This window comes from Mercenaria mercenaria, chromosome 17 (assembly GCF_021730395.1).
Source record: "Mercenaria mercenaria strain notata chromosome 17, MADL_Memer_1, whole genome shotgun sequence".
Classification (NCBI taxonomy): domain Eukaryota; kingdom Metazoa; phylum Mollusca; class Bivalvia; order Venerida; family Veneridae; genus Mercenaria; species Mercenaria mercenaria.
Window position 1 is genome coordinate 3,358,813 of NC_069377.1, and position 23,710 is coordinate 3,382,522.

General features: G+C 36.1%; 1 protein-coding gene across 1 annotated transcript; it reads right to left on the reverse strand.

The window, feature by feature from the left end:
- Nucleotides 1-5,766: 5,766 nt before the first annotated feature.
- LOC123536377 (integrator complex subunit 12-like) lies at nucleotides 5,767-21,172 on the reverse strand. The gene is made up of 9 exons (XM_053528792.1): nucleotides 21,112-21,172; nucleotides 17,244-17,389; nucleotides 15,333-15,455; nucleotides 14,832-15,084; nucleotides 12,713-12,881; nucleotides 11,826-11,892; nucleotides 10,226-10,318; nucleotides 7,600-7,728; nucleotides 5,767-7,169 (listed from the first exon to the last, which is right to left on the reverse strand). Exons 2-9 carry the CDS (start codon nucleotides 17,379-17,381, stop codon nucleotides 6,567-6,569), a joined length of 1,575 nt encoding a protein of 524 aa, XP_053384767.1. The 5' UTR covers nucleotides 17,382-17,389; nucleotides 21,112-21,172; the 3' UTR covers nucleotides 5,767-6,566.
- Between the last annotated feature and the right edge of the window lie 2,538 nt (nucleotides 21,173-23,710).

Here is a 23,710-nt window from a genome sequence, read left to right on the forward strand (position 1 = left end):
TTAAATTGCCGCATGACGTCCGATACATTACTCCTCGGGTAAATGAAGTCCAGCATAATATTTATTAAAATATTTCAATGAACATTTCAGAATGAAAACAATCAAGGCTTTCTTGTGATTTATCGTCTAATTTACCACGGTTCATCGTTCAGATGCTTCAGTATTTAACCACGAGGGCGTTAGCCCGAGTAGTTCAATTCCTACGCATCTGAACTCTGAACCGTGGTAAATCAAACGATAAACCAATCGAAGGACTTGATTATTTGTTAATTATCATTGATCCTTATCTTCAGAAGTGGTATTTGGATACAAGAACTCTAACCGACTACAGTAATATAGTATATTTGAACATAATTTTATTTTTTAAATCATGTACCTGTCATAAGTGGAAAATGTGTACTATTTTCCATTGGCTTATCCCCATTACCGTGAGCTTAGAACAGCGTTTTTTGTCCAAACTTTAATTGTTACTGTCTTTGGTCCGCATTAAATAAATTTGACACGATGTCTGCAACATCTAGAAAAGTTATTTGCAACCTTGCTAAATTGATATATTTTTGCTAAAAGGTAAATATTTCTTAAGGTTTTCCCAAGTAGTAAAACCCTGATAACATTTTGTTGTTTTATTGAACTATTATAAAATATTGCTGTAATATTATTGGCTATGTTTCATTGAACATTTCGTTTTTGAATATTCTTTTTGTATCACGAAGTTCCATAGTTTTGAAAATCTGTGTTGCTGGAGATATCGTCATGAAATGCTTTAAACTTGAATAAATTATTCGAATTCGTATTCGTGATATTTTAGTGAATAAAGTGTTCTAAAAGTCAAACTCTGCCCTCTGACTGGTTTGTAATTCTGACTAACTAATCACTAACTGATTCGGGGTGTGTGGGGAGAGCCATGTTTTTTATACAATTAAAAGCTAAATTCATTATAGCCATCATTCTTTGTAGCCGGTGTCACAGTGGCGATATCTTTGGTCGCTTTTCGCTTTTCGCTCGCAATTCATAGCAATATAACACCCACCGTAGGTAATATTCTAGGCAACAAACACAACTTCTACTAACGTAACATAATCATTACTTAGGGGAATGGATATTCCCAGGCAAATGCAAGATAAAAGCATTTTGTTGTTGTTTTTGTCAGCTCGTTTCGCTTACATATTAAGTATTTTTATACTACATGGAACAGTCACATTTAACGTCTCCTTATATACTAGTATAAAAACTTTAAAAGTACCAAAAGTACATGTCCATTCCAGCCCAAAATCATGGATCCGTGTCTGCCAATGACACGGTATTCTACCACTATTCTTTATAATCAGTGTCTTCGGATTAATTATGCTACAAAATTCTGTTTTTATTATTAAATATTTAGATCGAGAAAGAGTTAGCAGTTAACAAATCAACACTTTCCTCGACCATCCGAAAGAAGACAAGTGCTGAAGATAACAGAACGTCAGCGATAGCGGTTGGCTATATTTTGGGTGTGGTGTTGCTCGTCACTTCTTTAGGGGGTAAGGAGCTCCAGTTATAGACACAGACACACTAGGTCAGGACCCATCCCCACACACTCCACCGCCCCTGCCAACTGTAAGCCAGTATTTTTTTTTTTAGAATTTTAATACGTGCTGAGCATAGGTGCAAATCAAAAAACTGTTTTTGTTTAAGAAATGATATATCTCATTTAGTGATTTGTCGCTGAATAAATCATTGTTTGGAGTTCAGATGCGAAGGAATTAGTCTATATCATGAGGGCGCAGCAAACGACAAACAATGATTTTATTCAAGAGCAAATCACTAAATGAGATAATATTATTTTGAAGTACATCCTTGACCGGCATTCATTAAATATTTGCCCGTTTTCAATCGGTTTCTTTTCCAGCGCGCCGCTATGCCGTTTGACGCTATGACGTAATAATTGTGACGTCAGAACAGTCTTTAAAAGTAAATATCAATATGGGCATCTGTAAAACTGACACTTGGAACACTTCCTTGCGCTTGAACCCCCGATTTGCACCGTGCCCGTCATAAACCGGGTAACAAAGTCAATACGCTTACGACTATGTTAAACCGGACTGCTAAACAAATACTGGCAGGGGCGAAACAGGGTGGATGGGTCCTGACCCAAAGTGTCTTAGTTATGCGTTCACAGCCAATAGCATTGCATAGATTCAAGGCCTTATGACGCTGTCACTTAAACAAACTCTGTTATGTCTTAAAAATTACATCGAGTAACCTGCCAAATCTTTACACCCAAAATGATTCTCATAAAAAAATCACTTCCTTAAGAACACCGTTACCTGATTTAAATTTTATTATCTGTTTATGCTTATATCTGTCAAAAATATTCTTGGTTAGGATTGGAAATCGTATAATTTTCTTCCGTTTAACAGCAGTACTTAGGAATATCAGATAATGAGATATATGTATTTTTTCAGCGATACTGTTGTCTGACTTCCCAAAGATGATTGGCAGCTTTAACATTCTGATTGAAAATTGTAAGTCTAGGTTTAGTAGTCAGCAAGCACGAGAATTCAGTGATGTAACTAAAAATAGCCACAATGGAAGTGATGATTATGCGCCATACTAATTGCAGCAAGACGAGCAGAGGACCGACTGTACAAAGATAAAAGTGTAAAATGTATATGAAATACCAGATAATATGCTGAAAAGATGTATTGAATTGTTGTGCTCTTGTGAGAACAGAATTGCAACAACCATCATTAATTACGTGTCAGTTTCATGGTTTTCACTAACACGAAAAAGTATGAGATGCGCTGGATAGAAAGAAATTCTAGCATTTTGCTTTATAATGAGCATGATACTAGGGTAATAGTGTGGTATTATTATTGAAGTTAATTGAATTACTTAGCTAATTAGTTTACTATTGCAGGGCGTCTCTTTTAACCAATCTTGATATTTCATGTATGTTTACCTTTTGATATTCTTTCCTTATGTGTATTCTATCCTCAGGTGATAAATATATTCAGAGATTGCTTGTTTCTAACATCCCATTTGTTGTTCTGTTTGATCCATTTAGTTAATCATGGTGGGATCGAAGACGAGTTATTTAAAGAAATTTAGGTCGTTTTCGTTGCCGTTCTTGTATTGCGTTGTTGGCAGCAAATATAACTTGGAGGTCGTCGACTAATTTTCCAGACGTCATCATGACATATCAAAAACTAGACGGATGCACATTACTGAAAACTAGAATACAAAACTTGCAATACCCAGCCGATTGAAAAGATTGTTTCGTTGTATAACTGATACTGCATATAGCTATTACAATAGAAAAAAGTCATACTCTAATCATGTACGAAATCAAAGCAAAATTACACATTAAGGAACAAACGTATAACACAGACAAAATATTTACAAGCGAGTCCACGCTCCAGGAATTGTAAGGTTGTGATATATATATATAGCCAGTACCACAAACCCATCGTAACTTGTGACAGGGGTCCAAAAAACTACGACTCGAACAAGAAGTACAACGTATCAATACCTTTTCCATCGCTTTTGACATTGACCTTGCACGATGATAGGAAAACGGATTCTTGTGCATTGCACAACACTATGTAGTCATATAATTAATGCTTATATAAGATAAGAGTGCGAGTAAAAACATTATATCCTGGTTTGCGTTTCAACGAACGTCTTGTTGATCTTATGTTTGCACTTGAGACCGCCGATCTTAGACTTAGTCTTATGTTTAACTTGAGATCAATTTGATTTTTTGAAATAATTTTTTTAAAAATAATAAAAACAAGAGCTGTCACTAATGGTGACAAATGCCCCCCGCAACACCTTGTCCTTTGACCTGGTGACCCCAAAGTCAGTAGGGGTGGTGTACTCAATAAGTACTATCAGCATGTGAAGTTTGAAGGTCCTGGGTGAAGTGGTTCGCATGTAAAGTGCCTTCATGCAAAAAGTTAACGTTGGCCCGTGACCTTGACCTTTGACCTGGTGATCCCAAAGTTAGTAGGGTTGGTGTACTCATAAAATACTATCAGCATGTAAAGTTTGAAGGTCCTGGGTGAAGTGGTTCCCGAGTAAAGTGCCTTCATGCAAAAAATTAATGTTGGCCCCTGTGACCTTGACCTTTGACCTGGTGACGGGTCACCCCAAGGTCAGTAGGAGTGGTGTACTCAATAAGTACTATCAGCATGTGAAGTTTGAAGGTCCTGGATGCAGTGGTCCGCGAGTAAAGTGCCTTCATGCAAAAAGTTAACGTTGGCTCCTGTGACCTTGACCTTTGACCTGGTGACCCAAAAGTCAGTAGTGGGTGTGTACTCAATAAGTACTATCAGCACGTGAAGTTTGAAGGTCCTGGGTGCAGTGGTTCGCGAGTAAAGTGCCTTCATGCAAAAAGTTAACGTTGGCCCCTGTGACCTTGAACTTTGACCTGGTGACCCCAAAGTCAGTAGGGGTGGTGTACTCAAGTACTATCAGCATGTGAAGTTTGAAGGTCCTGGGTGCAGTGGTTCGCGAGTAAAGTGCCTTCATGCAAAAAGTTAACGTTGGCCCCTGTGACCTTGACCTTTGACCTGGTGACCCCAAAGTCAGTAGGGGTGGTGCACTCAATAAGTACTATCAGCACGTGAAGTTCGAAGGTCCTGGGTGCAGTGGTTCGCAAGTAAAAGGCTTTTATGCAGAAAGTTAACGTTGGCCCCTGTGACCTCGACCTTTGACCTGGTGACCCCAAAGTCAGTAGGGGTGGTATACTCAGTAAATACTATCAGCAAGTGAAGTTTGAAGGTCCTGGGTGCAGTGGTTCGCGAGTAAAGTGCCTTCATGCAAAAAGTTAACGTGACGAACGAACGAACAAACTAACGAACGGACGGACAGTTGAAAACTAATATGCCTCCCTTCGGGGGCATAATAAAATCTTAAGAAAACCCCTAGGCCAACATAGGACTGCTCAATACAATCGTAGGACTGTAAATACGCACCCTTGGGATAAAAAAGTGCAAGTTAAAATCCATTTTGATCTTTCCTAAGATGGTGAAATCTAAACACACTTTACGATGTCGAGATAAGTGCTTGATTAAATACAACAGGAACTATGGCCCGAACAGGATGACAAGCAGTATTGCAATGACAGAGGTATACTATATTATTTATAAATCTTGACCAGATAAGCCATAATGAAGTATGAAATGATTTGGGCATAAATAGAAACATACTAAAGGGAGGTCCGAAACCTATCAACAGAAAGTAATCGACCAACAGTAAAACCTGTTACTTTTGAAACTTGCTGAGATTTGACGATTCCTGCAGTTGCATACACAGTAGATGACAAGTCCACCGAAAGCTGTTACTCTAAGACAGCTCTTACCATATATATATAGTCATTTGCGTGGAAAAACTAAATCAGTAGCTTTTCACAAAAGTTGGAGATGAGGGAGGGGAGATAATTCAAAGGAAAAATTCACCCCTTCCATTCTTTAAGAGCTTCTTGAATGTCAAACTAAATGCCCCGATGTGTATGCCTGTGAATTTGTGTTCATATAAAATAATTTTGCTTCATTAGTGACCTTGACCTTTGACCTACGGGCATAAGTCATGTACATGGGTAATCTACATATTGCCCTCTATTCACATACCAGGTTTTATGAACTTAGCTTGAAAACTTTTGAGTAATTGCAGGATCCAGATTTGCGGTAGGGGACTAATAAGTATCAGTTTAGAACACAGCAAAACAGACCCAGTGGTATACTTTATAACTGTATATATTTAAAATAAAATATCCATACAGAATAATATTTCCCGATTTAATCAGAATTTAATTATCATACATCTTGATACAATTTGTATGACAATACAATGAATAGATGTGCCTTGGAAGCAGCCACGTTTTTTCTAGACCAACTCTGTTTAGTTAACATGGCAACAACAATAGCTTTATGACAAAAACTATAAAACTGATTCAGTTTGATGAAAAAAGACTGACTTACAAATTGTACTGGGTTCAGAGCTACTTTCGAAACACTTTTGCTTAATATTTAACTGCAGCCACAAAATTTAAACCAATGAAATTAATCTATTTTAACACTAACCCTGCTAATATCTATAATGAACTTGTCTGTCTTTCAATTTGGACAGTACCATTAACTGTTAAAAGGGGTGCTTACCTAAAAGATACCGACTGGATGGCGAACAATACAGATCTTCATCAGACTGCAAGGATTTGCTGGCTGATCATGATCTACACTGGTCGCAGAATCAATCATGTCCAGCATGGTAAGAGAAACTATGAAAGAAACATGAACTTAGAATATATCTATCTTCATACTGCTACTGATTACCTTTCTGAATGTTGTCATATGTGGCTAATTTGTGTCTAAACATTTCCCAATATCTGATAACCATAAATGAAAATCATAAATTTTTACTGCACACATTCTTAAACGCACCAACTATGCCTATATCTATTGCCATGATTGAAGCAAATATTTTAGTGAATATGCTGTGTTCGAAAGGAATTATATATTCTCTTGCATCTAATTTACACTTTCTCCTGATGGCATTACATACGAACATATTACAGGTCCTATATTTTACTTCATTGAAGTCCGTTTCTCTGTAAGTTTAGCTGCTGCTTTCTTCTTCATCATTTGAAGACGTTTATCAGCGTTAACAACCGCACTCTGTCCACCCTGACCGGGTGATTTACCTGGTACCAAAGCTGAAGACGAGGAGGACTTTGTCATTTTACTCGATTCCCCAGATTTACCACCAAACAATTTACTACCTTCAGCCTTGGAATCTATAGATGGTCTGTGAAAAGGTTTAGTGTCAGTTTTTGACTTTTCTTTATCTTTATCCTTTGAAACGTTAGTCCTTTCTGATTGGTCTGATTTTGAAGAAGAACTCGATTTTGATTGGTCACTTTTGCTAGAGCTTGATTTTGATTGGTCAGATGATTTGGAAGATGATGATGAACTTGACTTTGGCTGGTCACTTTTAGAAGATGATGATTTTGACTGCTCTGTCTTCACACTGCTTGACTTTGACTGGTCGGTTTTTGAACTGCCTGATTTTGACTGGTCAGATTTTGTGGAGTTAGATTTAGAACCAGACAAGTTGGCAGCTAAACTGGCAAGACCACTGAGAGGTTTGGCAGCCCCTGTACCTGCTACGTCCTTACTGGAGGATGAACTCTGAAACAAAGGATGAAAAAATTTTTTTCAGAGATGAACACATACATATACTCTCTGCCATATTTTCCAAAAAAAAATTAGGTAACAAGAAGCAGTTGTTGGTTGTTTGAAGTAATAAATAGTGACATGGAATATTTTATTTCAATACCTATTTTTGACTACACAGTTCACCTAAGCTACAAACTTAGATGAACTTCATATAACTACCGTTTAGTGTTTTTCAGAACTAGAATGGCTAGAGAGGGGCCCATGAAATTTAAATAGTAGGAATTAATCTGTACTTTATTCTTAACTCCGAAACTATTATTTTAATACAGTTATATCATTATAAATTTTATAGATGTTTTTCACTTAAGATTTACTCAAATAATTTTAAACCGTGTTGTTCATCTGGCATTACGCCATTTGAAAAAAAGAAAAGCGTACTTACCAGCTTAGCTTCTCTACGGTTGAAAGCAAACAGACTGGCAGGTTCTGTCTTTGAAGGTTTCATTACAGGTTTTTCAGCTTTTTCCGGTACAGTGATTGTTGATGTTTTACTCTTCTGCGGCTTTGTAACCTGCATGAAACAGAAGATAAGTGACCACTGTTAGAGAATTTTGCATTTTTTTTTCAACCATATGAGTTTCTTAGGTTATCTGGACAAAAAAAGTCCCGACAGTGTATGTATGTCCATTTGATATTGACACTGTATACCACAAATAAAATTAAGAAAGTGTGATGGATGGATCGATTCATGGTAGACAGACAATTCAAGCACTATATGCCTCCTGGGTCTACAACAGGCCTCAAAACTGCAACTTGATATTTTCTCAAGAGATCATTTATCATCCTGGACCCAGTTGTTTGAAACTTTAACCAGCTGTTAACCCTTAGCCCACTAAATTTCTAACATGGACTGGTCCGTCATTCAATATGAGCAGTACAATTTATCACTCGAAGGGGTGGTTACTGAAAATTTACTGACTGAATAGCAAACAGTGCAGATCATGATCAGACTGCACAGATGTGCAGGCTGATCTTGTCTACACTGGTCACAAAGGCATAATCAGTCGTGTCCAGCATGGTAAGGGTTAAGCTACTAGCCACCTGTCAAATTTTAAATCAAAATATTCAGTTATGGTGGGAAACTTTAGTATGATGTTTTAATTTTACTGTAAAGACAATTTAGTGTTCATTCTTTACTCATACACAAGTCTTCTTAACTCTAAATGTTAATGGATCGTTAGCTTAATTGCCTGTTTAAGTTTCAAACAATCAGGTCCTGATCAATATATCAAACACTTACAACATTAGAATCACATAGGAACTTTCCGTAGTAAAACAAGTGAATGAAGTATTGCCATGCAATACAAAGTCCCCTACTGGAAGGCACCTAATTTTCTCTACTGCAGTATAACATAATGAACTGATATCTGTCAATGATGTATAAACAATAGTGTACTATCTATACAATATAATATAACAAAGCACTTGGATTAAAATTTGCATATATGAAAACATACAGTTGTTTTCATTTGGAATTTTTTTGGCCGATTATACAAAAAGTTACCAAAAAAGTTATTTATAGTAACAACAAAGTGAAATTAATCCTAACAAAAAAAAAAAAAAAAAAAAAAAAAAAAAAAAAAAAATCTATAAAATGTAAGTCCACAAGAAAATCTTTACCAGGTAGAGATAGATCAAAATACACCTAAATATTGGATGTAACATGCACGTTGTACCACAAAAAAGTGGTATCGATTTTTCCCTACGGCCAGTAATAAAAGAGTTACGATGTAATCTATTTATAGTAACAACAAAGGGACGTAATTATAAAAAAGTGTGCCTCATGGTGGTGAACATTTGTGCCAAGTTACATCAAAATCTCTCCATGCATGAAGAAGAAATGCTCCAGACAAAGTCATTCTTGAATTTGACCTTTGACCTCTAAGTATGACCTTGACCTTAGACCTAGCGACCTGGTTCTGGCGCAAGACAATTTGTCTTATGGTGGTGAACATTTGTGCCATGTTACATTAAAATCCCTCCATGCATAAAGAAGAAATGCTCCAGACAAAGTCCTTCTTGAATTAGACCTTTGACCTCTAAGTATGACCTTGACCTTTGAGCAAGGGCTCCGGGATTTGCGCATGACACGTTGTCTCATCATGGAGAACATCTGTGCCAAGTAATATTGAAATCCCTTAATGAATGACAGAGTTATGGACCAGACACGAAACAGACCCTGTTCATGCCATGTTAACATTTGACTACTAAGTGTGACCTTGACCTTTGAGCTAGGGGTCTGAAAGTTGTGCACGACACATCGTCTTATTATGACATACAATTTTGCCAACTGATATTAAAATCCCTTCAAGGATGAGAGAGTAATGGACCGGACAGGAAAAAAGCCCTGTTGACCTTTGACCTCTAACTGTGACCTTGACCTTTGAGTTAGGGGTGCAGGTTTTGCGCATGACATGTCGTCACATCATGGGGAACATTTCTGTCAAGTAATACTAAAATCCCTTCATGGATGAAACAGTTATGGACCGGACACGAAACAGACCCTGTTCATGCCATGTTAACATTTGACTACTAAGTGTGACCTTGACCTTTGAGCTAGGGGTCTGAAAGTTGTGCATGACACATCATGTTATTATGAGGTACAATTGTGCCAAGTGATATTAAAATCCCTTCATGGATGGGAGAGTTATGGACCGGACAGGAAAAAAGCCCTGTTGACCTTTGACCTCCAATTGTGACCTTGACCTTTAAGCTAGGGGTCCGGGTTTTGCACATGACACGTCGTCTCATCATGGGGAACATTTGTGCCAAGTAATAATAAAATCCCTTCATGGATAAAAGAGTTATGGACCGGACACGAAATTGCGGATGGATGGAATGACGGAATGACGGAAAAGTGCATTCCTATAGTCCCCGAAACTGGTTTTCAACCAGTAGGGGACTAATAACAATTTTCTGCAGCAGAAAAAATATCTTAATGCAACAGACAAGTTGCTCTTTTTGTTATGTGAAACATTGTTTTTTTTTCTGAAGTCATAAATTCTTACCATTTTTTTCATAGTCTTCTCACATCTAGAGCAGTACCATACAAATCTAGGATCATTCACATCTTGCTCAATAACTGGAGGTCTGTGACATTCCTAAATGTAGAAAAGTAATTGGAGTGATACAAAACTAAGACAATCAAATAAAAAGTTTGTCAAAGCATTTAGTTCTAAAACAATCAATTTTACAGTCAGTGACACATGCAGAGCTAGTGCCTGATATATAATAACATTAAACTTGTTCTATGACAAATATATAAACCACCTAACCACATATATATGATGTTTCTAATTTTAGAACAGACAGCCATCCAAGAGGCGCAGCTCATGGTTAACACAGGCTTAAACAGAGAAGCTCACTGATTTTTTTCCAATCTTCAAGGAAATCTTAAATACTTTTAGAGAACTTAAACAAACCAAATGCTTCCAGTTACCAGACAATGTACAAACATTAACCCTTACCCTGCTAAATTTCTATAACGAACTTGTCCATCTTACAGTTTGGACAGTACCATTAACTGTTAAAAGGGTTGCTTACTAAAAAGATACCAGCTGAATAGTGAACAGTGCAGATCATGATCAGACTGCACAGATGTGCAGGCTGATTATAATCTACACTGGTTGCAAAGGCAGAATCAATCATGTTCAGCATGGTAAGGGTTAAAATGAAACTGAAAATTATCTGGCTCTAAGCTCTGTAAACAAGCGATCTTATAATGCTTTTAAGATTCCATTGTAAGCATTTTAACAATTTCCTATTTCAAGATAACAGCTTTAAGCTCATTATATTGGTCATCTTTTATTGTTTCCTAGGAGGTACTGGGAAACTTAATGCCATTCTTGAGAATTTCCATGACTGTTCCCCAAGAAAATAGGCCGTTTTCGAACACAAAAAATGTCATTTTCCATGCCTTTTCTAAATCTGGGAGAAGACTTCTGTTTGAAGACTTATCTGTTTTATCTCTGGTGGCAATGTTTGTGACAAACAGTAATAATCTAAACAATCTTGGTAATGGTCACCAAAGAAATGTTTGTTTTGAAAGAGGGTCCCATCAGTTTCTGACAAAATGATTACAAGAAATGAACCTGACCGGTACCTCTAACAGACATCCTTTTATGTCAATCAAATTGTCAGCTAAAAAACATTTGTGTAGAATTAATTTCAAATTTGACCAACAATTCTAGCAAAACTGTTTTACAGGTTCGACTATATGCATATGGGGAAAATATCCCACTTTTCAGCAGTAATATCATCGAGACAAAATTAGAATAACTTGAACAGTCTTTTTACTAGATAGATACCAAAGTAATATTTCAGTGGAATAATTTTAAAATCTCATTATCTGGCTTCATTTTTTTTTTGCTTTCTGATACCATGGCAACATGATTTCTGCATGGAATAAATTACTCTGAATACCTTTGGTAGAGAACCATCCAAGTAAACTCTAATCAACTTCGACCCAACAGTTTCAGAGGAGATGTTTGAAGAATTTGTAGACAATGGTCAGATAGCAAATGGCGAGTGATTGCAACAGCTCATTCCAAACACTATATACTCAGGTGAGCAAGAAAAGCTAAGTTTCAAGCTTGATGTTTTATTTACCTGATGATACAAACTGTGACACTCTTGACACTCTACAAGCTGATTACCAGACGTCAGGTTCAACTGTCTGAAACATTCAAATAATTATAGATTTACTGATTATGAAACAAAACATTTGAATAATAAAATTCCGGACTTTAAAAATATCATCTTCAGTACCATAACTCTGATTTTGCAAAAGATCCAAGTAGCACAACTTCACATGCTAAATAAAAATCCTCTCTTGTGTAATGGCTCTAGGTCAAATAATTTTGGAGTTATGCATGACACAAATGTAAACAGACAGACTAACATCTGAACTGACAGATATACATACATGGGCAAATGTAAGTGCCCTCCACCCACATAAAACGAGGATGGTTGGGGGAGACACCAAAAATGTTATTGTATACTTATTGTCCCTTCCAATCATCTCATTTGTGCCACACGACTGTGCACTAATTTGGCAAATTCCTGTTTCATAAAAGATTAGATATCATAAAAATTCAAAATTCAGCTTCATTAAATGCTTGCTGCACTGCTCGTCATGTATATGTTCTTAATATCAGATGTTTTGATGGTTCCAAACTTTCTTTTTTTTTATGTTTATCATACATGTTATATGTATTGAAACAGCATTTTGCAACAAATTTCAATCTCAGCCTGAGAATCCCAATAACATATTAACAATAAAATACCTTAGATGTCTTATGATGTTGCAGACGCTCACTACAAAGTTCCATATATCCACAGCTTAATGTTATAACATTCTTGTCAAGAAACCTTTTTTTGAATCAAGAAATATACCTTAAAGAACCAAGCACAACTGTAAGTTTTATCAAGTTAAAATGGTTAGAAATTCAAACAATCACAGTATCGTCACTGCTAATTTTTTATATTCTACATACTTGCAAACAACACAAGAAAGGCCCAGTCCTATGGCAAAGTCATCTGCATCCATACTCCTGTCCATCTCTTCTTCATCTGAGGATTCTTCTTCTGTCTTCTTCTCTGTCTTTTTCTCTTTCTCCTTTTCTTTCATTTTCTGTCTTTCCCTTTCTTTTTCTTGTTCTTGGGCTACATTAGGAAATAAAACAATAGATGGACACTTATTGTAAGCACCAACTTACCCAACAAAATGATCTGTACACCTGAATGTGCTGTGCTGCTTCATAAATGCTATTTTGCATTATCTGGTGTACCAAAACGATTCACATGCATTTTACCCATATGAAACAATTTCATATCTGCTGGCATATACAATACAGCCCATCTAATAAAATAAACATCTGATTTAAAAAGCATTTAACTTTAAGGTTATCATGCACGTCTGAAGCAAAAGTTCTTCAAGAATGCAGAATTTCATAAAACTCACTCAACCTTTATCAAACTTTGTCAAGTACACAAAGTTCTATGAAGGTTCTGAAAATATACTGGCTTAAAAATAACAGGCTTTCGTGCTTCCATTTCAGTTAAACAAATTAAAAAATTTGTATATCAGAATATTTCATACAACAGTAGACACTTTAACAGCAATTATTTGAATATATATTGGATTCAAACATCTTTTAAACTGCAAAATTGTAACTGTAAACTCAACTTTCAAAGAAACAGTAACTGTAATTCGTTTGTGGCAATGTTAAACAATTGTATGTCATATCCATGTTTTATGCCAGGCTGTACCAATTAGTGGCTTTTAATCCATTACTTTCGTATTAACAAACATTCTCAACTATGTTAAGTTAATGGGAAAATATAATGTACTCACACACTTGCTCCTTAAAATATTGCATTGTGAACATTTTTTAAGCGATCACATACTAGAATTTCTATCCAGTATTTATGCAAGGCTATTTTTTTGCCAAGACTTAAAATATTGCATTGTCAGCATTTTTGAATGATGCTATAGCAGAGTAACAAGCATTCAATGGTTCCAACAGATTAAACTCACAAAGAAAAACCTTTAAGTTAACACTATTTTTTCTATGTGTCTGCCCACATAAAACAAGTCATTCTAATATGATTGTCTCTATTAAAACACACTTACAATAGAATGATGTCATGTTAACATGCAGTGACATTATAGTTTTTGGACATCACTTCAGGCAAAGACAGCCCTGGGTAGAACCACCACCCTTCTGTAAGCTAGCTGCATGACTGCCTCACATACATGTAACAGGATTCTACAACCTAAGTGAGGTTTCAAACCACAGCAGCTGGATGCCTGCCTCACATACATGTAACAGGATTCTACAACCTAAGTAAGGTTTCAAACCACAGCAGCTGGATGCCTGCCTCACATACATGTAACAGGATTCTACAACCTTAGTGAGGTTTCAAACCACAGCAGCTGGATGACTGCCTCACATACATGTAACAGGATTCTACAACCTAAGTGAGGTTTCAAAACACAGCAGCTGGATGCCTGCCTCACATACATGTAACAGGATTCTACAACCTAAGTGAGGTTTCAAACCACAGCAGCTGGATGCCTGCCTCACATACATGTAACAGGATTCTACAACCTAAGTGAGGTTTCAAACCACAGCAGCTGGATGCCTGCCTCACATACATGTAACTGGATTCTACAACCTAAGTGAGGTTTCAAAACACAGCAGCTGGATGCCTGCCTCACATACATGTAACAGGATTCTACAACCTAAGTGAGGTTTCAAAACACAGCAGCTGGATGCCTGCCTCACATACATGTAACAGGATTCTACAACCTAAGTGAGGTTTCAAAACACAGCAGCTGGATGCCTGCCTCACATACATGTAACAGGATTCTACAACCTAAGTGAGGTTTCAAACCACAGCAGCTGGATGCCTGCCTCACATACATGTAACAGGATTCTACAACCTAAGTGAGGTTTCAAACCACAGCAGCTGGATGCCTGCTTCACATACATGTAACAGGATTCTACAACCTAAGTGAGGTTTCAAACCACAGCAGTAAGTGGCAAGTGATTCAGTCAGTGAAATAAACCTCTCAGCCATCAAAACCTTGGCTGACCATTTCAGACTTACCTTTTAACTTTTCCCTTTCTTTCTCTTTTTCCTTCTCTCTTTCTTTCTCTTTCCTTTCCTTTCTTTCTTTCTCCCTTTCCCTCTCTTTTTCTTTATCTTTCTTGGACTTTTCTCTATCTTTTTCTCTGTCCTTGTCCCTATCTTTCTCAGCATGTTTGTCTTTCGAATCTTTTTCTTTGTGACTGTCTGTATTTTCAAGGCGTGACTTCTTTGCTGGCACTTCGGGAGAAGATTCTGATCCACCCTGTTTTGTCTAGAAAGAAATTGCATAACCCTGTTTACATCAGGGTGTAGTACAAAAAGTTATCCCAGCTTCAGGACACAAACAATTATCAAAACTCAGTTTGAAGATGGTCATATATAGCAGTTCTCTGTTATCTATGATACACTTGATAGCAATTTTTTTTATTAACTCAATGTCAACAAAATTTTTCAGCATAAGTTTTGCTTCTTGACTTGGGTACCAGTATTGTGATACTATATATTATAGTAACTACCTACCTTTTCTATATGCCTTTTCTCGGCCTCTCTCTTCTTACTGCTTGAATCCTCATCTCTCTTTGAGCTACTTGAATGTTTGGACGAAGACTTCTCTGAACTCTTCTCAGATTCTGATGAAGTTGTCTATAAAATTAAGGACATGTAAAACTTAAACTGAAACTGGTTTTTTAACCAAAGAAAATGCCGCTACAATAACAGTCTACAATTAACATAGACTAACAAGAGGGCCATGATGGCCCTATATCGCTCACCTGTTATCATTGCACTTGAGGACAAGAAGGTCCTCACAAAAAATATCTAAGTCCAAAACACAGGAACAACAAAGGGAAGAAATTTAACCAAAAAGAAAAAAAAAATCTTAAAAGGTACAGATATGTCAAAATACACCTAAAAATTGGCGGTACCATCCATGTTGTATCACAGAAAAGTGGTCTCGGTTTTTCCCTACGGCCAATAATAAAAAAGTTACAAAAAATAAGCTATTTATAGTAACGAAAAAGGGAAGTAATTAAAAAGAAAATTATTGTAAGTGAACAAAAGAAGGATCTGCCAAATAAATCTGTTGACATAAATGAAAATTCAGATCAGTATCTTTATTAGTTACGGAGATGTAACCATTTTAATTTGAAATAAAGGGAGGTAATTTGACATAAAATCAGTCCATAGTTATCTACCCTGATTGACTCAGTCCAACTAATGACAATAATGAAATTTCAAATAAGTCCTATAAGTACTTACTGATATAAATCCATTTTGATTACAATCAGGGGAGGTAATCAGATATAAAATAACTCTGGAACCTACGATTGGATCTGATTTGTCATGGAATCCAAGATTTATTGTTGTTGAAGATATTTTGGAAGTTTGTATCAAATAAAACCATAAATGAAGTCTCTATATGGCTGCAAAAGCCAAAATAGCCAATTTTGGACCTTTAAGGGGCCATAACTCTGGAACCCATAACGGATTCTGGCCAGTTCAAGAAAGGAACCAAGATCTTGTGGTGATACAAGTTGTGTGCAAGTCTGGTTAAAATCAAATCATAAATGAAGCTGCTATTGTGCAGACAAGGTCAAAATAGCTAATTTTGGCCCTTTCAGGGGCCATAACTCTGGAACCCATTAAGGATCTGGCCGGTTCAACAAAGGAACTGAGATCTTATGGCAACACAAGTTTTGTGCAAGTTTAATTAAATTCAAATCATAAATGAAGCTGCTATTGTGTAGACAAGGTCAAAATAGCTAATTCTGGCCCTTTCAGGGGCCATAACTCTGGAACCCATAAAGGAATCTCGCCAGTTTAAGAAAAGAACCAAGATCTTATAGTGATACAAGTTGTGTGCAAGTTTGGTTAAAATAAAATCATAAATGAAGCTGCTATTGTGCAGACAAGGTCAAAACAGCTAATTCTGGTCTTTTCAGAGATACGTGCAGGCTGATCTTGGTCTGCACTGGTCGCAAAGGCAGAATCACTTGCCGCCAGCAGGTGAACTCAAGATTAAACCAAGATGTCATTACACTATTATTCTTTATTTAAATCAGACTGATGTGGGCAAAACTGCCAATTACTTGCTTTAGAACATATTAGTAATGGTAAGGTATCCATCCAAACTGATCTGTAGATTAAATGGAAGAATGCTATGGAAACTCAAGTTCAACTCAGCCTGTGCTACCAGTGCAGACCAAGTTTAGCCTGCACATCCGTGCAGTCTGATCATGGTCTACACTGTTCGCTATTCAGTCAGTAACTTTTCAGTGAACACCCATTCGAACAATAACAGGTATTGCCAAAACTGAATGACAGACCACTCCATTTTAGAAATTTAGCAGGCTAAAGGTTAAACATCGCTAATGAAATGAGCAAGTTGGTTGGAAATCTTTTCAGAAAATCTCTTGGTAAAGGTCTACTAACCTTTGTTTTGTGTTGTCCTTTCCTCTGTGCAATGGCATCATCTAACATCTGCTTGAGCAGGGCACCAGACTCTTTACTTTTAGAGTGTAATAGTTTCAGTGCTTTCACAAATACGGGATCCAGGTCAAGGGAAGTCATTCTGTCAACTGAAAGAAGCTGAACATATCAGTTAAGTTCTTGGGTACATGCCTTCTAAACTCAGATAAATGAACATACAGTGCAATCTCTGTAGAGCAACACCCTTTAGGAGATACAAATATCGGCTGTTATGTAAAGGTTGTTGTTCTGGAGAGGTAAATTTGGTAGTATATTTCAGCTTAGGGAAATTTTGATGATGTTGTTATAGAGAGGTTTTTGCTTAAAAGAGTGCCACTCTGGAGAGGTTGTACGGTATTAAACTATCATTCACTGGACTAGAGATTTCTCCCCTAGGATAAACTATGGTACCCTGCTCAAATACATATTATCTTTCTTTTAAGCTTTTACGAGTCAACACTATCTTTGGGAATTGGTGAACAAGATCAAAACTGAGACATTCTACATGACTTACAGTGACCCAAGAGCAACTTGACACCTAGACTTTTCCAGACGTCGATCCAGTACCCTAATGCCTATTCTATCCTTTCAGCCTTTAAGGATTATCTAGGCTTGCCGCATCTGGTAATTTTTAACACATGCATTAATTGCTCCAAAGTTATTAAAACTGTTAAAAGTCTCAATTAAAATTAATTTCCATTCCAACAAAATAATTACAAATTAAGCCTAGAAAAGGAGTTTGCATCTGGTTAACCAACGTTAAGAAACTGTGATGATTACATCAATTAAGAGGACTTTTTTATCCAAACTGTATTGAAGCTCTAGCCCTTTTTTGTGGAACCTTAATATTGTGAAAATAAGAGTGCAACATTGACTCATTTTTGAGAAAATCAATATATACTGGGATTTTTGACAATTATGTTTTTTTAGCCTTAATCTGTTGCACTTGAGGTAGCCAACCAAGTTAATTGATTTATACTATGCCCAAATCAGCATTTTAAGGTGCCAAAGACTTTCCTGGATATATCAGTAAGTATGTACAATGGACAACAACAAAGCTGTCCATGTTTAGGTTGTACCAGTTACAGCAGTCCAAGTATTGCAGCCTACTGGTTGACAAAATGGCGTGAGAACTACCTTGACATTTTTAAAATCATCGACAAATTCTGAATATTATAAAAACACACTTAAATCGAAGCTATGGCTTAATTGCTGACTATAAATTTTAAAAAAATTTTAATATGAGAAATACTGGTTAAATCTCGGCGGGTAGTCAACAAGGCACGTCAAGCCACAGGGTACCCGTGTACATATGAGTTGATATACATGCGCTTCAGGCTTATATCTAAAGGTTATGTTTTTTTGTACATAAAAAAATAATATACGCAGGTCTGACATGTATGATTCAAGGGTGAATATGTTTGACTTCAGGGCAAAAACAAGTGTGTTCGTTTTTCTAGTATACCTTTGATATCATTGGTCCAAGATACAGTTTAATATCTGAATACGAGACACACCTACGATAATACAAAACATATCCCGCTTGTATAAGACGGCACAGCATGCACAGGACAAAAGTATTAGAAAATCAAACAATTAACCTGTTCGACTCTATGGCAAATTACCCATTTTGTTTTTTTCAATATGGGCATATGACAATGTCTGACCAAAATCAGATTAATCTGGCCTGCCTCATGTGTAATGAAGAGTCTGAGACTTTGGAACATTTTATACTTCGTTGTGATTATTTACAATCCATTCGTCAACCTATTATCAGCGATATTGAATTTGAAGTCAACTCACTGCAATTTAATCAACAATGGTGCAATCTGGTCATTGAAGAAAAATTACAAGTTATTGTTGACTCCACACATCTGTTTCACAGTGTGAAATTGGAAAGACTTGTAAACCTAGAGTTTCAGTGTAAGAGATTGGTTTGTGCCCTGCATAGTAATCGCTATAGACATTATGCTACTATCAATAAACAAAAAAGAAAGTACCTTGACATCTGAGCTTCCGGTGAGAAACCGCCATAATTTTTTTTCTTTACTTGAGAATTGAAACAAGTGATCATATCACTTGTACAAATTTGGTGGATGTGATTATTGAAGTTATTCTTGTTGGATTAATATTAATATGTGTGTTCAGGGTTCTTCCATACCGGAGGATAGACGAGAAGAATGATATAAAGTGTACTACTGTAGTGTAGGTAACAAATGTAATACTGGAATAACACGCTTAAATTTTAAAAATATCATCTGTACCTATAATCTAATTTATAATAAACCTGTACAAAGTGCATGCAGGTAGGAAAACATCGATGTAACTCATTGCAGAGTTGGAGCGGTCTTCTGCGCATGCCCAAAGTGATTATCAATTGTAGTGCACGGCCAAAATATGCATATCTTTGCATGTCCGCAAGCATTTAGTGTATAATAAGCATAAAATACTGACTAAAGGTTAGGGTTAGTATCACCATCGTTACAAAATATATACATTTATAGGTATGACGGTAGTAATGCGCCGGTATTCCTCCGTTGTCCACTCGAATGTACGACACTATATAGTTCAAAATGTTTGGGGGGTAAAAAAGGCATTTTCATGCTAGGTATTGCTTTTATTTTCAATTTAATCAGTAATAATATCCTTCTAGAGTATTTTAGAAGAGGTCAGATATATGAAAGATGTTTACATGTAGTTTTGTGATGTTGCTTAGTGACAGCTGAGGATGCTGGGAAAGTTTGCGGAAGAATACATTGTTTACAATAGTGATGTCATTCGAAGTTATCCGGTGCTCTTGCATTATGGTCGACATATTGTTTTTTTCTGTGCTTTCAATAGGATTTGGATTATTTTATACAAGGAACATGGTCTGGCAACAAGTGAAAGAAAGGAAAAGTAAAATAAAGGCAGTGGCTACAATTACGGTACCGTAATCCTAGCCTCCGGTTCTAGGATTACGGAAGTTCCGTATTCCTAGACAACCCTATGAGGATAGGCTAGGATTACGGAAGTATTTTAAGAGGCATAAAGTGTATGTTAGAACACGCATAAATGATGTTGTAAACTTACTTATTTCACTTAATTTTTCATTCCTGCCTTATTATTTCGTGTTATCTATCCGCCGTTTTGGGTTAGTATAATCTTAATGGCAGCGCGCGGAAATATATTAGAAATATGAGTGTCAAAGTTAGATTTAAAAAAAAATTCTATACAATTTTTATGATTTATAACCATATTGTATGTTATTAAAGACCATTTGTGTTGACTTGGGGAAAAAAAAATGCAGGTATATACGAAACATAGATAATTCTATAATAATTCCACGCACCGCCATGAAGATTATACTAACCCAAAACGGCCGATCAATAGCACGAAATATTAGTGAAATTAAGTGAAATGAGTAAGTTTACAATGTCATTTATGCATGTCCTAACATAAATTTGATGCCTCTTAAATAATCGTAGCCACTGCCTAAAATAAAACAGTGTAGACTTTGACAATTTAATACGACTCAAAGAAGAAATGTTTTTAATACCGTCACACCTTAAGATATTTTTCTTTCAAATTTTGTTAATCCTGTATATACCGGAGTCTGTAGTTTATACCGGTACTCCAAGTCTGCATAATTTGAGTCACATACCCTCCAGAGTTTTTAGCAACACCAAGCGCCTAAATGACTAAGATCATAAATAAAGGGTGTTTATCATGAATATGAATAAAGGACAATAATCTTACTTCATATTTATGTCAGATATACAACTGCGTAGTATATCTATTAATGTCAATTCTTAAATTTTACGAAAAACATAGGACAAAATAATCTGTCTACCCGCTTTCCTTTTCTTTCCTTGCAATCAGTCAAACGCTTGAAATTGATTCCTGTCTATTACCTGTAACGTACCGTGCCAATATGACGGATTACAAATTGAAAATATTTTCTCGCCACAGGGGTCCAGCAATAGTAAAAATAACATTTTTGACATTATTATACAAACTCGGAATGATCACATATTGTAAAATAATTCTAAAATGGTGTTTTAATCATTTACAACCATATTGGTTTAAACAATATTTTATTCAACAAATAGCAAGTGATTACAATACATTTTTTACAAAAGCTAGGCATCGAGTAGTAATCTGATAAGCTTTTTTTTTAGAAACTCCTTTACCATCATATTAATGTTTAGCTTGTGTACTAATTTTAATAACTGAATTCTAAGATTGGCGTTGATTGAAAAATGTAATATAAGAAGAGCATTTCGTTCTCAATAACTTTACATGTAGAACAAAATCTATCCTCTCGTTTAATGTTATTATGCTTGCCAGTTTCAATATGTAAATTATGAGCACTGATTGTAAATTTACAATATATTTGACGCAGTTTAAAATCATTCAATACTGACAAATAATGTTCTTTGCCAAATAACATTCTGAAATTAAAATACGTTTCCAGTTTTCCAGGCACCATTTTTATATTTGTCCATTCATTAACAAACTACTGAGCAACGACTTTAGAAAATTCTTCCACAGAATATTGTTTAAGTGACTGTCAAAGTTAACACGTTTAAGTAAGTAAGTAAGTAGCAATTGAAAACCATGAATGTAGACCAGCTTAATTCAGATTTTGTGAAACTATGCATTTCTTAATAACAAATTTTGCGAATTTTCTAGTCTATGGAGATAATTTGAGATAGTAACAATAATGCTAATGTACATCGGATATCTGCCTGTTTCTGACAAAACCGCTATATTAGATGCACTTTTCTGAACTTCTGAGATATATTTTAGGTATCTGATTTGAGACTTTCGTCGGGCCCTTAAGGATGTTTCTTTTGTTGCTCTGTCTTCTGAAAAGGCATTGAGTACATACGTTTTTGGTTCTAAAGGTTTGCTTTTTATATTTTTATACACGAGCATTTTTGTGTTTTACATGCCATGCCTTTTTGTTTCCATTACGTGTGTTAGAGATTCACCTGGAGGGGATTACTTTTATTTACACTGTCCCGTGTCTTTGGAACATGGTGGGGGTAAGAGTGAGGTTGGGTGCGCACCATAAACCGGTTTAATCTCCCCAGTGGTGTTTTTGCCACTGACCGTTCCAAGGCGGTGCCCCACTGTGTTCCTTTGTTTGTTCGTTTTGTCCTCTTGTGTAGGCTTTGTATGTGTGCGCGTGTATGTGTGTGTGTTCCTTTGTTTGTTCGTTTTGTCCTCGTGTGTTGGCTTTGTGTGTGTGCACGTGTATGTGTATGTGTGTGTGTGTGTTTGTGGTGTGCACGTCTGCGTGCTGTAGGTTTCGTTTTGGGAAGGCTGCGATTTTGGTACGTGGCATTCCCTGTTTGATATTTGTCTTTGTTTTTTTTTTTGTCTGCAATATTGTCCTTGAACAACTTGTCGATGGTTGCACTATTTTTGCACTTTTTTGAATAAGTATTTATCTCACCCCATGTTTCAGCTCCATTTAAAAAGTTGGTTTATCCATAGCGTCAAACAAGTGTAAACTTGTATCAATAGTAGGATTAGACAGTATAGTTAATTTCGACATTTTAAAGGATGCCTTGATGCTCTTTTTATATAGATCGTCTTTAGCCTTTGCGAACCCACCGTTTACCGAGAATATCAGGCCAAGATAGTTGTAATGCTGAACACATTCGATGTTGTTGTTATTGCAGTTAAACTGTTCTTTGATAAATCGACCTTGCTTATTGAATATCATAACCTTGGTTTTATCAGTGTTTACTTCTAGTGCCCACTCGTCGCAATAACGATGTAAATTTTCTGTTGTAGACCTTCTATGGTAGAAGCAAGGAGGATGTGCGTACATCAAGTCATTATCTGACCGTTAATATTGATTTGGTCTTGCCATTTATTGAATTGAATTGGAAAGTCATTCATGAATATTTTGAAGAAATTGTGACTCAATACGTATACTTGTTTGACTCCAATGTACGACTGGAACGAATCAGTTAATGAATTGCCTGCCTTCACTGTCATTGAGGATTTATAGTACATGCTTGAAATTATTTTAAAGAAGAGTCCTCCGATGCCTATATCTAATAGTTTAAGTTTGACCGCTGGATGAATTACTGAATCAAATGCTTTCCTTAGATCTACGAAGCATGTATACAGTTTTATTTTCCTTTCGCATACTTGTATCTGTCAATATGGTCTTTAAAACAAACATGTGGTTCGAAGTTCTTGCGTTTTCAGAAAAAACAAATTTGGCATTCGTCTCTGATGTTGTGATCAGAAAGGAACTTGTTAAATCTGTTGTTTAAAATGATATAGCTACTCCTCTGTAGTTTTCTGGTAATTTAGGATCGTTTTTCTTGAGTAAAGATTTTATATAAGATGTTGACCAATTATCTGGATAAATGGATGACTCAAAAACAGCATTGAACAAGCGATGTAAGTATGGCATCAATAAAGTG